General features: G+C 49.8%; 1 protein-coding gene across 2 annotated transcripts in view; it reads right to left on the minus strand.

The window, feature by feature from the left end:
- Positions 1 to 437: 437 nt before the first annotated feature.
- The window catches only part of DCDC2C (doublecortin domain containing 2C), a 62543-nt gene continuing 46601 nt past the window's right edge, over positions 438 to 16379 (minus strand). The window contains exons 11-14 of one of the 2 annotated variants that reach the window (XM_088837761.1): positions 12484 to 12547; positions 4443 to 4490; positions 875 to 1055; positions 438 to 754 (exon numbers count right to left, since the gene is read on the minus strand). In XM_088837761.1, coding sequence (XP_088693887.1) covers positions 703 to 754; positions 875 to 1055; positions 4443 to 4490; positions 12484 to 12547 — 345 coding nt within the window. In that variant the 3' untranslated portion in view covers positions 438 to 702. Of the gene's footprint in view, positions 1056 to 4442; positions 4491 to 12483; positions 12548 to 16379 lie in introns of both variants that reach the window. The other variant, XM_088837760.1, reaches the window with a different exon arrangement.

Genomic DNA, 16379 nt, shown 5'->3' on the forward strand with positions numbered 1-16379 from the left:
TTTGCATCTCTTACACTGGCAGGCTGATTCTTTACCACTAGCGCCACCTGGGAAGCTCCAATATGTATTATAATTATGTCTCAAATCACTTTTAAATAGGAATAATTAATTATGGATAACTATGGGCTTCCCTGGTGGTTCAGAGGCTAAAGCGTCTGCCTCCAATGCAGGAGACCCGGGTTTGATCCCTGGGTCGGGAAGATCCCTTGGAGAAGGAAATAGTAACCCACTCCAGTATTCTTGCCTGGAGAATCCCATGGTCAGAGAAGCCTGGTAGGCTACAGTCCATGGGGTCGCAAAGAGTCAGACATGACTGAGCGACTTCACTTTTCACTTTTCATGCAAATATGTAGCATTTTGGGGATGGCTGAGTCACTCTGGAATGCCAGATATGGGTGAGGTTCTAAGAAAGAGGGATGATCTAGGCCATGTGACAACGTCCATTCAATCCCACCAACCACTCCCTCCCAGCTTTACACTCAGGGAACAGAAGAGAGAATTCCAGGTACATTTAGTCTTAATCATTGTTTGCAAACTTTATGTCCAGGCACCAAAATATTAAATTCACAACTGTAATATCCTACTGCCATACCTCTTCAGCATTATGTGAAAAAAAAAATGCCTAATGCGATTTTCATTTGCCTTTTGATCCTTTCTGGCTTCAGACTGTTGCTCTTCCCAGCTGCAGCTGATACTCTGTTTTCATGGTATTTCTTGTTCTTTGTCTTCTCCCTGAGTCAGCTGTTCCTGGGACAGCTGTCCCAGGGATGCCGGTTCAGGGGGTTCTTGCTCATCAGGTACCTGTTCCTGGGATGGCTGTCCCAGGGATGCCGGTTCAGGGGGTTCTTGCTCGTCAGGTAACTGTTCCTGGGACGGCTGTCCCAGGGACGACTGTTCAGCTGCTTCTTGCTTGTCAAGCCTCACGTCTGGCTGTCTTGGTGAAGAGTCTTGTGACTGCTGTCCTACTGGTGGCTCTCTTTGGTCTTCTTTTTCAGCTAGGGTGTCTAGTCGTACAGGTGTATTCTTTTCCTCTAGAATGTCATTTGGTTCCTTTTCTTGTTTTCAGTAAACAAAATAAAACAAAATCACCAGTAAACATAGTAGCCATCTAAACCACATGAACTAAATCATAAAATGACAAGCACTGCTACTATATCATTAAGAAAATAGTTTTCACGTATGACATTACATTGACAAAGTGCTTTTACACGTTTTATCGCTTTGACTCTCAGTTAGCAATGTGATCCATTCACTGTTTAAAAGTTGACAAACTACCGGGAAGACTTGCTTTTTCTAAGTCACAGAGAGAGGGAAGGCACTTTCATGGAAATTAAAAGGAAAACATCAGTGCAGGAGAATCCAGAGCCACTGTTCCCCAGAAGAGATACCAATGCATGAAGAACCACGCAAGGAGAGCAGGGAGATCCCTGTGCACTTGTCAGCCTCCCAGCAGCCGGACCGTGCTTGCCGACGCCAAGCAAATCCTGTAGAAATAAAAGCCCTCTGTCGTCAGAAAGCAGGGGACGTTCCTAGAACCTGAAAACACCACTGCTGGAAATGGCCCGAGGAAAGACACCTTCAGCTGGAGCTTTGCAGAACCCAGGAGAAGCCAGGCGCCTCACAGCCCGGAACCCTGATACCTTCCTTCCCCCAAAACCTGCTCCTGCTCTTGTTTGCAGGAGTAACTTTGCACCAGAGCCCAACCCAGAAAGCCCAGCTGCAGTGTCAGCCTCGTCTCTCCATCCCTTCTGCGGCCAGGTCTGCTCCCTGTGGTCATGAAGCCCGTCTCTCCGGTGCGGCCCTACTGCCGCGGCCCACGCCATCTAATAGACGTTACAGACAGTAACGCTCTTACCTCTCCCGTCCCCACCTCCTGCTGTCAGAGTGATGATCTTAAAACACGAACCAGATCACGTCATCTCCCGGCTTTAACATCATCTGCAGGACAAAGGCCAGGCCCCTAGAGCGACAGCCGGGGCGTGGCAGCAGTGACCAGCGGACCCACCTGCGCTCCAGCCCTAGCATCCAGCTGCCGCGGACGGTTCCCAGCCAGCCCGCACCTGGGATGGGGGCTAGGGCCTTGCCCGACCACAGGGCTGTGAACGTGAAGCCCTGTTCCCGGCTGAGCTGGGGAGGGTCTCATGTAACCTCCTGCCTCGCCTCTCCTCTGGAAGGCGGCAGCATCACGAAGCCCCCAGATCCGAGTCAGCACTGGGAGGAGAGAAGCCCACGAGAGCCTCCACCCTGCGGCAAGCTGTGTGCAGCTGAGAAGCCAACGCTGACGGATCGCATCCCCGAGCCTTGGGGCTGATACCTTCACCGGCACCTGGCCCTGCCTGCTCTCGGGGACACAGCAGACCTGGGTTAGGGCACCTGCGTCCCCATCTCTCCCCTCACACGGCCCCCCGACATCCTTCTGCTCCAGTTGCACCACCTGCTCCCACCGCCCTGCCACACGCCTGCACACGCGGCCCCCATGCCCTGACCCCTTCTCAGCACTGCCCACCCCTCCCAGCAGACCCTCCGACCCTTCGCAGTCCACCTGCGCAACCCCCTCCTTTGTAACACCTCCTGCCACATCCTCTCTCTGGCCCTGGACGTCAGCCACTCCCTAGGACGTTTCCAGGGTCTCCAGCACAAGCCTCTATCTGTGTCTGCGTCCATCTGTGTCCCAACCCGGGAGCCACGAGCTTCCAGAGAACGGCAGAGCGGCTCCGAGCTCACCCGTCTTCTCTTAGCACTCGGTGCCAAGCTCGGGGTGGGCAGCTCCCCACTACTCCGTTTCCTTTTTAAAGGATGGTTTAAGTGACTCATGAGTCCCGGTTCGTCTACCTACTTTCAGAATAATCTTGGACAGATTGCCTTCTCTTCCTGGGTCTCAGTTATTTCTTTCTTGAAAAAAAACAGGTGAAAGTGGATCTTCAGAAATGTAAGATCATGGTGATACGCGATCAAAGGCCACAGTGAGCTGTGAACACTGATCCCTTCGGGTGTACAGTTCCGGGAACCCCACGGATGTCTGGTCCCTTACATGACGGGACATGGTGTCTGCACACAACCTAGGCACATTCTCTCGTATACTTTAAATCACGTCTAGATTCTTAGAACGCTTAATACAATGCAAACGCTATGTAAGCAGCTGTTACGCAGTACGGTTAGACACTGTGTAAACAGTTGCCCGCACCGGGCAAAGCTTTGCTTTGGGGACCTTTCTGGAGTTTTTTCCCTAATATTTTTGATCCACAGTTGGTTGAATCCACGGATGTGGAAGGCAAACCGTACACATGATACTTACTATGACCACAACAAGTTTAAAGAGAAAAAACAAAGGGGGGGGTTAGTATAGAAGAAAGACTAAACACCTTCACAAGGCAACAATCGATTATAGGAAAATGAAAGGCCAAGGAGGCGAGAGGCAGGAGGAGCTGAAACTGTGCTCGGCAAACCCCCGGGAAGGAGCAACTGCGCGCCTCTCACAGCCGGCGAACACTCCCTCCAGGCTCCCTCTGCACCTGCAGGTGGGCTGACCTCTGCTGGGTCCGAGTCCCCGCCTGGCAGCTGCCTGAGGGCAGGGGCTGCGTCCCAGGCCTCTTTTCCCAAGTGCTCAGCTCAGCCTGGCACATGGAAGGAACTTAGAAAATTCTTGATAAATGAAAAAAAGGGAATAAATAATAAATGGACCAGCACTGCCTAGTCCCACACATAAAGCATCCCTAAAGACATAAATTTAGAACGTGAAAAATTAAAAATGGTAGTGAGATGGAATAACAGATCACCATACTCTTTAACACGAAGTTGCATGAAACATTAATATACAGTAATAAATGTACTGTATTGACATGTAATAAAACACGTTTCAAAAAGCCCTGAGTTCACGTCACCTTCTAAACGCAATCACTGGTGAGGTGTCTCCGACCTTGCACGCTTGTTCTATATTGGTTTCAGAATTGAACCCATAATCCAATAGGCCCCTAAATGTGGCTACAAACGTGTCACTTCAGGGCCCCTAAGAATTTCCATATTTCTCTGAAGTCTCCTGTCTGAAAATTGCACCTTCTTACCCCAAGTATAAGCTTTTTTTTTCTCTTCTTTCCTTTTTTCTTATAAAATGCTATAAATACAATGAAATCTTAACGTAACTGCACAGTTTAACAATGCAGTCTGCCTGGACTAAATCGCTGGCTGACGGACAGTGTGACTTTGTTGCTGAGTGAAAATCCTCCTTTGTCAATCCGCCTAAATATGGTGCCATACAAAAGAGGGTTTGCAGAGGTCAGAGCACAGTCACGAGAGGGTCAGCTTTTGTTCCAAGCCAGGTGCTGCCCCCAAATGGAAGTTCTGGGGTGGCCCAGTGGGGGCACTGTGCACACATTTTCGGGGGTAACTGCCAAGGACCCATCTCACAGGCGCCCCAAAAACCATCAGAATAACTGTTCTCTTACCAGGAAACGGAACCACTTTCTTATTCTTGCTGAGGTTCTTGAGAGATGCTGAAAAAAGAAAGAAAGGAAAACCCAGATATTAATACTCCGACTTAGAGGTTTCCATCCCGTGAGATGGTGGTGTGAGACCTACGGCTAAACGCAGGAGGGGCGTGCCAGCACGCAGGGGCGAGCAGAGGCGTTTGGGGCCATTTCGGTGAGAGCAGAACCCTGCATTGTGACACGGGAGGTCAGGCCAATGTTATGCCAACCGTGGTCCCTGAGACTACGGGGCAACGGAAGTTTGATCTTCCTGTTTCTCTTCCTCTAAGGAAAAGGTCAATTTTAGTTACGGTTTTTTTTTAGCTCCTCCCTCCTGCAGTTTCCCAGTAGGCAGTGGGGGGCACGTGCTGGTATCCCCTTTTCTCCATACAAGGGATCCCAGGTGGCCAAGGGCTCTCCAGCCAGACCAGCAAACCATAAAGTGTGATGTCGGATGTACCCCACCAACAAGCAGAAAACATCGCTCAGTTTCCACGGCAGCTGCTCATCAAAAACCTCAACAGTAAAGGGGAGGAAAACTATAATATTCAGTGTCCAATGAAAAATGCTAAAACCAGAAATGTGAGATTTACCATCAACACTTGCAAGTTACAAAGAGCTGGTGCACGCAAGCGCAACGTAAATAAATGCAATAAAACTTCTGCTGATCCACCCGCTGAGCCACTCATCTGACAATTCTGCTTTGATTTCAGGCATTTTAAAGTTCATGAGCATCTCTGCCAATCCATCAACATGGCATGATAACGGTTATTCTATTACAGATATGTGCTCCTAAACACATCAGTGTGTCGAGTTTCCGCTGACATAATTAACACGGAAATATTTTTGCTAATAAGCACTCCAGTTAAATTGAACTCAGGGGCCAAAAAGAACTAGAGTGAGGCTGTTCTGAAGACCTGACATGTTGGCAAGTGAGAGAAAAAACACATATGAGAGAAGCTGGGGGAGCTGCCGGTCATAAAGGAAGAAATCGGAGAAGCTGTTAGGAGAGACGATCGGAGGCATTAAACTGCCAGCAGCAGCAGTGGAGACGATCCGAACATTGGAGCAGAGAGGAAAAGGAGTAAGAACTGGGACTTTCAAGAGAAGGCCTATTTCACCGACAGTTATGGGAGGTCAGCTGCTGCTGCTGCTGCTGCTGCCAAGTCGCTTCAGTCGAGTCCGACCCTGTGTGACCCCATGGACTACAGCCCACCAGACTCCCCCGCCCCTGGGATTCTCCAGGCAAGAACACTGGAGTGGGTTGCCACTTCCTTCTCCAATGCATGAAAGTGAAAAGTGAAAGTGAAGTCGCTCAGTCGTGTCTGACTCTTAGTGACCCATGGACTGCAGCCTACCAGACTCCCCCGTCCATGGGATTTTCCAGGCAAGAGTACTGGAGTGGGGTGCCATGGAGCTCAGAGGCCACCACGAGCCACAACAGCTGGATGAAATGAGAAAAACCACTGCCTCTGTCCACAAAGAAGCCCCCTGATGCCGTGTTACGGTCGTGCGATTTGAACGCTCTGTTAAGTCCCGTGTTCGATACTTGCTTCCAAACCTTGTCTTCATTTTCACTCATTTTTGAGACTGCCGGAGTCTACTGCAGCTGCTCGTTATGAATTTAGATGTCAGGCTCAAATTTGTGAAAATGAATCCAATCTTTTGGTTTAAGGGGTAACAACTTTGTGGAAGTTAGAAACCCTAAGTTAGATGGCATTTAATTTCTGCATTTGGTAACAACTGTGTAGGCATCTGATTTCTCTGCGTGCGAGGCATGTTTCTAAATAAATCAGCAAAGACATTTACCAAGTTTTTCTGTTTTGTTGTTGTTTCAGTCATTAAGTTGTGTATGACTCTTTCGCAACCCCATGGACTGTAGCCCATCAGGGTCCTCTGTCCATGGGATTTTCCAGACAAGAATGTGGGAGTGGGGATCTTCCCAACCCAGGGATCAAAGCCGAGTCTACCACTGAGCCACCCAGGAAGCACCAAGCCCTTTTATAAATCAAGTCCGAAAGTAGTTTGAATTCACAGACTCTCTGACAGTGACTTGAAGACCCAACTGGAGACCTAGAATCACAGATCACATGGTGCGCTCTCCTGCAACCAGTGAGGGTTTTTATTCCTAAAATAATTCCATTTTCTACATTCACATGTGCTGTTCATCACAGAAAACTTGGAAAACAGAGAATAGGGCCCCCTCAAAAGAAAGTAAACTTAAGTCACAGACCCACCACTTGTTGTTTTAAATTGTAACCTAGATGATGTCTGGAGATACATAATAAGCACTTATCCCTGATTTTACAGCCTCAAGATAAACTCCATGATGTAGACTGCTGGCTGAGAGGCGCGCATACTGCAAAGCGCCCTGCAGGAGAGATGACCCAAGTCGCATCCTCCCGAGGACTCGGTCTCCAGCAACCCTCTTGAGTGAGGGCTGCTCACTTTGCCACAGGCCTAGAAGCGGGCGTTCCCAGGCCTTTATCCGTCCTCACCCCTAAAACAACTTCAGCCTCTCTGCCTTTCACATCTTGAGACTCTACTGCCCACTTCCCCTCCCTGGAGTAGCTACACCCCGCCTCCTGGACCAGCTTAGCCCGTGGTCCAGGGCTGTTAGCAGACTCTGGATGCAGAGGCAGTGCTTACTGTCCTTTGTCCCATGTAGCAAGCCCAAGCATCACTTTACTTTGAAGTAAAGGATCACAGAATATCACTAAGCAGGTCTGTCAAGTAGCCAGGGGATCTTCCCAACTCGGGGACTGAACCAAAGTCTTTTATGAACGGGAGGAAGCACCGCCGGGTTAGTGCGCACTCGTGGAGCTCGCAGTGAGACGTGACGGTGGATGCACGGAGTTCACAGCACTGGGGCCCCGACGCCGAGCCAGCAGGACACGCTCGGCTTGCTTTCAGCTGCCTCGTTCTTGGGTAAAACAAGGTGTGCATTCAGTGGAGGAATCGTCTGCGCGGCTGACCGCCTCACCTGCAGAGCAGGGCTGCGCTCACAAGCCTACGCAGGAAGACAGAGCAACGGAATTTAGGACTCAGGCTTTCCCTGTGGCTCGGCTAGTGAAAGAATCGCCTGCAACGCGGGATTCTATCCCTGGGTTGGGAAGATCCCCTGGAGAATGGAAAGGCTACCCACTCCAGTGTTCTGGCCTGGAGAATCCCATGGACTTAGTCCATGGGGTCACAAAGAGTCGGACACGACCGAGCGACTTTCACTTCACTCACTGGACCCCCACACCTCCTTACTAATAGCCAGAGTCTTCAAAGAAAAGGTGGCTCCATCCACAAGAAAAGCCAAGTCACCGCTTTAACCCCCCTCTGCGCTGTAACTGATGACAGCTCCTGAGAGCAGAGGCTTATCCACCGGCCACTTGGTAGCAAGAGGAGGCGGAGGAAGGGGTCACTCTGGGGTGGGAGGAAGTGAGGGCTGAGAGCCCCGAAACCCAGAGAATCCCGTTCTGCTCAAGGTCACTCCAATGAGGACCGCACATGGCAGGGAAGTCCCCCAGCTTTACCCAGGGACAAGACATGAGAACTAAAGAAAAACCTGAATGATTCATTTTGTTTGAGCAGGCTGTTCCCACCAAACAAAGCAGAGTGTCAAAAGAGACAGCACTCAGGATATCACAGTACAGACACACGTGATTTAAGCTAAAGCCGTGTTAATCACACAGCCGGGAGGAATGTCCCTGGTGGTCTGCAAGGGGTGTGGGTTCGATCCCTGGTCGGGGGGCTAAGATCCCACGTGCCTGGTGGCTGAAAAATCAAAACATAAAACAGAAGGAAGCCTGGCGTCACAAAGAGTTGCACACGACAGAGCGACTGAACAACGCGCCGTAACGAATTCAATGAGGCCTTTTTGAAAGAGGCCTGGCAGCGGGGTCTATGGGGGTCTATGCTCCCCACCCCTGAGAGGGTCCTGCCTCCTGGGTCTCCTGGACCCAAACTCTCACCAACTGTTAGCAGCTCTTTGAATGACAATCAATAACAGGCCATCACAGAACCAAGCTAACTGATTTTTTTTTAATGTCGAAAATTCATTTTTAACCATTTCTAACTTGCCAGATTGACTAAAATCACAGCCTCCACCCCCACTAAAAGGCCTCTAATGAAGCCTTTAAGCAGAGTGAGCATCTGGCCTGGCCCAGCTACAGTTTGTGGTTCTCCAGCTCACAGCACCCAAGGGACAAGCCGACCCATTGGGCAAAAAGGGATTCAGAAGCCAGGCCGCCTGGGGACTGGGCAGCAACGCGCTGCTCCTGGGACTCTGCCCCAGGAGCTGTGAGCTCCGAAGCAGAGAACAGCGGGTGGAAATCACAGAGGGGAAAAGATTAACTTTTTTGTTTTTTGATTCTTTGATTCCTTCGCCACTTCCCAGTTCTCAAAAACAAACAAAAATAAATGCAGTGGAACGCAGTCAAAAATTATTCTTAGTGAGAAAAAAAAAGTGTTACTGATTTGAATCAAACTTCAGGGACTTAAAATGGCCTTAGTTTCCTAGTAAAATGAAACGTGAAACTCTCACAAAAGGTAAGGCACTGCGGTGTTTTGGAAACAGTGTGGCGACGGGTAGACTTCAGAGATTTCTGAAGCATGGAATACAGAAGTTGACAGGATGGATGGGCGCTAACAGCCGTGAGCACGCAGGAGGTAAGGTAACGCTGTCCAAGTGAGGTGCGAAACAGGCTCACTCCCTTCCCCTACACAAAGCTGTGTGTGGGGCCACAGCGATCTCCGGCAGCTCTGTGTCCTGTGCTTGGGCTGAACTCCGCTCAGAGGCCTCTGAGGCTGTCCTTGAACTTCGGAGCTCCCAGGCAGAGCCCAGAGGCAGCCTGGCCACTTGCAAACAAACCGAAGGGCAAGGGTCAGGGGGGTCCTGACATCACTCACAGCCCCCTCATCGGGTGCTCAGGACCGGCGTTATGGACAAGCCCACCCTAAGCCCCACTTCTAGGGCCACAGCCCAACCCAGCTCAGCATCCCCCAGCACCTAGCTCAGCGCCTCCCCTGAAAGAGTGGCGAGGGGGAAGCAGGTGGAGCTGCTTGAACCCCTGCTGTTTCCACTATCACCTCTGCCACCAAGGACAAGACAGGCAATCACTCTGATTCCTCCTCTGTAAAATGACGATCATCACCTGGCAAGGTGGTTAAAATGAAAATAAATGTCAGAAGGAGATGTCTGTGCAGGAATTGTGGGATCCATGCATATTTTTAAATTATTGTTACAGCAGATGGTTCAATACACATTTTATATACTTAAGGTCGGGAAGATCCCCTGGAGAAGGAAACGGTAACCCACTCCAGTATTCTTACCTGGAGAATCCCATGGACGGAGAAGCCTGGTAGGCTACAGTCCACGGAGTCGCAAAGAGTCGGACACGACTGAGCGACGGAACCGGAACCAGAACCGGAAGGCTCCATAAAAGCTGACAGCATTTAATGGGATTATTTTTTCAAGTACACAGGTCCTTGATTGCAGGGAAGGGGCACAGAGAGACTGGAAGGGAAGATGGGGTGGACTCTGTCCACGGAGATGCCTCTCTGGGGTGAAGTGTCATCTCGTGAGCATCCTTCTGTGGAAAGTCGAACAGCAAGGAGGCGAAGCAGGGGCTCAGACACACCCAAAACTGCAGGTGTGTGCGTGTGAGTCTTGTGGCTGACTCTTTGCAACCCCAAGAACTGCAGCCTTCCAGGCTTCTCTGACCGTGGGATTCTCCAGGCTTCCCTGACTGTGGGATTCTCCAGGCTTCCCTGACCGTGGATTCTCCAGGCTTCTCTGACCGTGGGATTCTCCAGGCAAGGCAGCTGGAGCAGGCTGCCGTTCCCTTCTCCAGAGGATCTTCCTGACCCAGGGATCGAACCCTGGTCTCTTGCATTGTAGGCAGGTTCTTTACCGTTTGAGCTACAGGGAAGTCCTTAAACTGCAAGGACACGCTTATTTGTGATGCTCAGCAGGTTTATTTCGGGCCACTAACCGGCAACCTGGGGCCCACGTGGCCATCAGTTCCCTTGTAGGGTAAATACTACCTTCACCTTTTAATACCAGGGATCCACTTTATAAAAACCTCTTTTCTTGAAAACCGAGTATCTTCTCTGATCATTTTACTGGCATTTATGAATGAGGGCTTTTCTCTTAAGTTACCAATAAGAGTAGAAAGTGGAAAGGTAGACATTCCCCCACATTCAATGGAAATCATGGTTGAAAGATTTTGATTGTGGAGATACTGACAATTAGAATGCAATTTTAAAACTGAAACCCAAAACGACACAACACAGGTCAGATTGAGGAACCCTGTCTCCCTGGATCTGCCGATCCTCCCAGGATATAGGTGAGAAATAGCATGAAAGGTCGCACAACAAACTTTGCTGTCTTGGAGCCTGAAGCCACCACCCCTCCCCTGACCCAACCTCGCTAGGGACCCTCTGACTCCTGGTGGCTCTACTTCCTGGAGCCTCACAAGGCTCCATGCTCACCTCTTCCACGGGAAATCTTCCAACTGTTCCTTCCGCTCTCTTTTCCCTTCAAGGATCCCCCCAGGGTTGGTTTAATCTGCGTTTAGTGTTAATCGCTCAGTCGAGTCTGACTCTTTGCAACCCTCATGGACTGTAGCCCACCAGGCTCCTCTGTCAATGGAATTCTCCAGGCAAGAATACTGGAGTGGGTTGCCATTTCCTCCTCCAGTGAATCTTGCTGACTCAGGGATCAAACCCAGGTCTCCTGCCTAGCAGGCAGATTCTTTACCATCTGAGCCGCTAGGTTTTACCACGTATAAATGCTAAAGGAAGTCAGCTGTTGAGATGTGATGGGTGATCCCCTGCCCACCAGACGGGAGTGCAGGCTGACCCGCCTCTATATGAGCTACCGGGGACCTCTTCAACCTCTTCAACCTCTCCCGTGGCAAACATGCCCCCTCTACCTTCCTCAAGGGGAACAACCACAGGTCCCCACACACAGAGCCGATGAGGGAAGGGCGGGGGAGCAACAGTGTCGGACAATCCTGACGACTGACCCCTTTCAGAGGACGTGATTGTCTCACAGGACTGTAATCACCACACTTCAAGGAAAGGAGCCTGCAGGCGCTTTGTAGGGGGAATAACGTATACCCAAAGCGCATACAATCCTAAAGGAAAGTTAGTCCATCCTAAAGGAGATCAGTCCTGAATATTCATTGGAAGGACTGATGCTGAAGCTGAAGCTCCAATCCTTTGACCACCTGATGCAAAGAGCTGACTCACTAGAGAAGACCCTGATGCTGGGAAAGATTGAAGGCGGGAGGAGAAGGGGATGACAGAGGATGAGATGGCTGGATGGCATCACCGACTCAATGGACATGAGTTTGAGCAAACTCTGGGAGTTGGTGATGGACAGGGAGGCCTGGCGTGCTGCAGTCCATGGGGTCGCAAAGAGACACGACTGAGCCACTGAACTGAACTGTACTGAAAGAGCATACAAGCTGCTGATGGAGATCTGAGCCTCCGTTCAAGCCCCGGGGTGACTGTAGGGCTCCACCCCCACCCCCAGATGTGAGGCTTCAGATCTCAAAAGACACACCCTGAGGACTTCCTGGGTGGTCCAGTGGTTAAGACTTTGCCTCCCAATGCCGATGCTGGGGGTGTGGGTTCCATCCCTGGTCAGGGAACTAAAATCCTGCATGCCTTGAGGCCAGAAAACCAAAACCCTAAAACAGAAGCAATATTGTGATAAATTCAAGAATGACTTAAAAGAAAAAGAAGACACAGCCTGGAGTGAGCTCCGGCTACAGTGTTCCAAGTTCAGAAACTCAGGAAACCACCGGTCAACCCTGGGAAGCATGCACCCTGGCTGTGCCTCTGTTCCCTCATCCATAAAACACGCAACTCACGTGTTGAGGACAAACGCTTATATTTTCACTATGTTTCAGGAGACAAATCTGACTAGCTGCTTATAACAGGATCTTACAGTATCCTCACGCGTGGCTGAATTATCACAGAATATATACATTTCTATTTCTTCAACATCTACATGACATACCTTTTTTCTTTGTGTTGTGTCTTAAGGGAAACTTTTTCTTAAAAGACATTCGTGAACTGTCTTCCTGAAATAGAAACCGTCAGTGTTAGCAGCTGATACTTTGTTCTCTGAAGATAAGCAAGAGCCCTTGGGACTGGAACATTCAGCTACAACTGGACACTGAGAACTGACGTTTGCAAAAACGGTCAGCCCGCCAGAGGTTGTCACACATGCAAAACAGTAACGTGCCGAACCACACAGCCTGTGCTGGAAGGCTGCTGACCTCTCCGTGGTCCACCACGGGCCGGCCTTACTCTGACCTGGCCTGGGGGCCCAGACCAAGATCAAGGAAGCCCACAGGTCACTCTGGACCAGATAAGTTCCCTTAGTCCAGCTTCAGGGTCCAGCCCTTCTCTGTTGGACTCCATACTGGAGACCAGGACCTATGGACCCAGTTCACACTGATTCCCAAGTTTACCATGACCATCCTGTCCTCTCAAACATCCCCCACATCAGAATGGCCCAGCTTCACCTTGGAATGTAAAGAGCTTCAAAGAGAATCGCTCCCATCCTAACAACAAGAAAAAGTCAGGTCATCCACAGAATTACAACTGTGAACTCGTGGGAGAGGTGGGATCACAGGGCAACAACCAGGCTGGAATCTGAGGACAGACGGACTCCTCCTGGAGAGAAAGGACAGAGCGCAGAGCACAGGAGGAAGAGCGCGACAGAGGGCAAGCGGGTTTCAGCCGGGAGTCCCAGAGGGTGCCGCCGAGTGTGAGGGCTCCTTAGATACACGGGGTGCCAAGGCAGACAGCACGGATGAGCAAGGACACGCCTGCAGCAACAGAAGCAAAGAGAGCTCTGAACAAAACTCGTCAAAGGGACAAGTCAAAGGAGCTCAGGAGCCAAGCTGGAAGAACACCAGTGGTCAAAACAGACCCAGGAAAAGATGCTGATCGCTGCGGAAGTGAAAATCAAAATCACAGTGAAACGTCACCTCACAGCTGTCAGCGTGGCTAACATCAAAAAGACAATAAATAACACATTTTGGTAAGGCTCTGGAGAAATGAGAACCCTCACACGCTGTTGGTGGGACAGCAATGTAGTAACTACTGAGCAACCCATGGAAACACAGGTCTTGGCAGTCAGTCCCCAGTTATTATTGTATGTAAAGGGGTCCTGGGAATAAGTTTCAGAACCACCACCCTAAAGTATCAAATCAAATCAGAATCTGCTAGAGTACCATTTAATTCACTCAACATATTATAAACAGCAGATGCTGTGCGTTAACCCTAACAGTGGAACCCTGAGTCCATCATCACTTTACACATCAAATCTCCAAGACTGAAAACAAACTCAGTCACAGCTGTCAAGCTCACCATTTGCAAGGAGAATTTCCAAACTAGAGTTAGGAAAAAGAGGTCACCAGCTTCACCGATCAAGATAGTTTTTTGTTACTTTTTAAATCTGATTCTTTATTTTTAATATATATTCTTATATATAGCAACAAGAAGAGAAACTTTGCATTAAAAATACAGCTCTGAGTACTTCCCCGGTGGTCTGGTGGTTAAGAACCTGCCTTCCAATTCAGGGAATGTGGGTTCAGCCCCTGGCCAAGGAACTAAGATCCCACATGCAGTGGTCTGCACCCTTTGACTACCAAGCTCTCGTGCTCCAGAGCCAGGGGCCCCAACTAGAGAACCCGGCACCGGAAAAAGAGGCTGCCTGACGCAGGAAAGACCCCCAGCGCCACAAGTAAGACCCGGCGTGCGCGCGTGCTAGGTCGATGCAGTCGTGTCCGCGTCTACAACTCCAGGAACTGTAGCCCACCAGGCTCCTCTGACCGTGGGATTCTCCAGTCAGGAACACTGAAGAGAGCCGTGCTTCCTTCTCCAGGGAGTTTTCCTGAGCCAGGAGTTGAATCCACATCGCTTACGCCTTCTGCGCTGGCAGGCAGGTTCTTCCTCACTAGTGCCACCTGAGAAGCCCCGCAGACCTGACACAGATGAGTAAACAACGCAAGCCGAACCCTCTTCCCATCCACTCGCTCCCCTCCCCAAGCCCGCAGTCTCTGGGCCAGACTCAGCAGAGCAGCGATTCATGAATCGGGTGACAAGCCTGCATCTTAGGGCATCTTCCTGTGCCTGAACACCGCAGCGTCTCTTACCCCTACACAGACACTGAACGTGTGGGCTTCCTCCCTGGTGATTCGAAATTGCTCTAAGATATTTCTCCTGTGAGAGGGAAATTACCAGACAGTATGGCATTGAAAGAAGCAAACAGATGTTTCTATTTCCTCCTCAGTAGAAGGAAAGACTGGAGAACAATCATTGTGGAGGGGGGAGCTTCCCAACCAGCATTTGAAGGTCCCAACAGTTCAGTTCAGTCGCTCAGTCTTGTCCGACTCCTTGCGACCCCATGGACTGCAGCACGCCAGGCCTCCCTGTCCATCACCAACTCCCGGAGTTCACTCAAACTCATGTCCATTGAGTCGGTGATGCCATCCAGCCATCTCATCCTCTGTCGTCCCCGTCTCCTCCTGCCCTCTATCTTTCCCGGCATCAGGGTCTTTAGACCCAGTATATTCCGTGGACAGACGGCTAGAACGGGGAGTCAGTGGCTGGTCTAACACGGGTTTATTCACCAGGCACGAGAGCGTAGACTTTGTGATGTGCGTTTGGACGGTGCTGACAGAGAACACTGAATGTCACACAGGCTTCCAGCACTGAAGATGGGAGGGAAGGATGCCCGGGAGGGCATTTCACTGCCTCCAGATCAACACAGAGATTCCTGACACGCACGCGTGTTCCGTGCCTGCAGTGCTCACTGATTTGTGAGGTGCAGTTTAAGATGGAAACCCGTTTTCTGATATCTTACAACTTCCAAATAGCCTGTCTCTTCCTCCTCATTCTATTCACAAGCAGAATGTGACTTTACTTATAGGACTGATTTTTGCCCTGCCGTGGATTCCTCTCCTTCAAATATCAATATAGACAAACCCTGAAGATGAATAAATAAGAAACACGCCTTGACTTGAACCACTGTTACATGGTCTCATGGACAGTAACTCTGTGTGAGCTCAACAGTAAACCCCAGCTTTGAATACCAAGGACCCGGCTATTTCTCATCTCAGCTCTCGGGGAAAAGCTGCCAGGGCCACAGAAAATACGTGGAATTAAGCCAAAGCACCCCAAACAATCTCATTTGTCAATTCAACGTTCCTGCGGACTTTCCAGCCCCTCTCCTCTTCATGTTTCTGATTTTCTTCCCACTAAAACTACTCATGGAAAAGACAGTTTTACTTCCAAAATATGGCTATTAATTTCTGGCAGCTAAGCAGGGCAAAGGCTAATAGAGTTTTGTCAAGAGAACGCACTGGTCATAGCAAACACCCTCTTCCAACAACACAAGAGAAGACTCTACACATGGACATCACCAGATGGTCAACACCGAAATCAGATTGATTATATTCTTTGCAGCCAAAGATGGAGAAGCTGTATACAGTTAGCAAAAACAAGACCAGGAGCTGACTGTGGCTCAGATCATGAACTCCTTATTGCCAAATTCAGACTTAAAATGAAGAAAGTAGGGAAAACCACTAGACCATTCAGGTATGACCTAAATCAAATCCCTTATGAGTATACAGTGGAAGTGAGAAATAGATTTAAGGGACTAGATCTGATAGATAGAGTGCCTGATGAACTCTGGACGGAGGTTCGTGACATTGTACAGGAGACAGGGACCAAGACCATCCCCATGGAAAAGAAATGCAAAAAAGCAAAATGGCTGTCCGAGGAGGCCTTACAAATAGCTGTGAAAAGAAGAGAAGCGAAAAGCAAAGGAGAAAAGGAAAGATATAAGCATCTGAATGCAGAGTTCCAAAGAAGAGCAAGGAGAGATAAGAAAGCCTTCCT

The sequence above is a fragment of the Moschus berezovskii genome, chromosome 7, assembly GCF_049115385.1.
Source record: "Moschus berezovskii isolate FMDL1 chromosome 7, NW_MosBer_1.0, whole genome shotgun sequence".
Taxonomy (NCBI): domain Eukaryota; kingdom Metazoa; phylum Chordata; class Mammalia; order Artiodactyla; family Moschidae; genus Moschus; species Moschus berezovskii.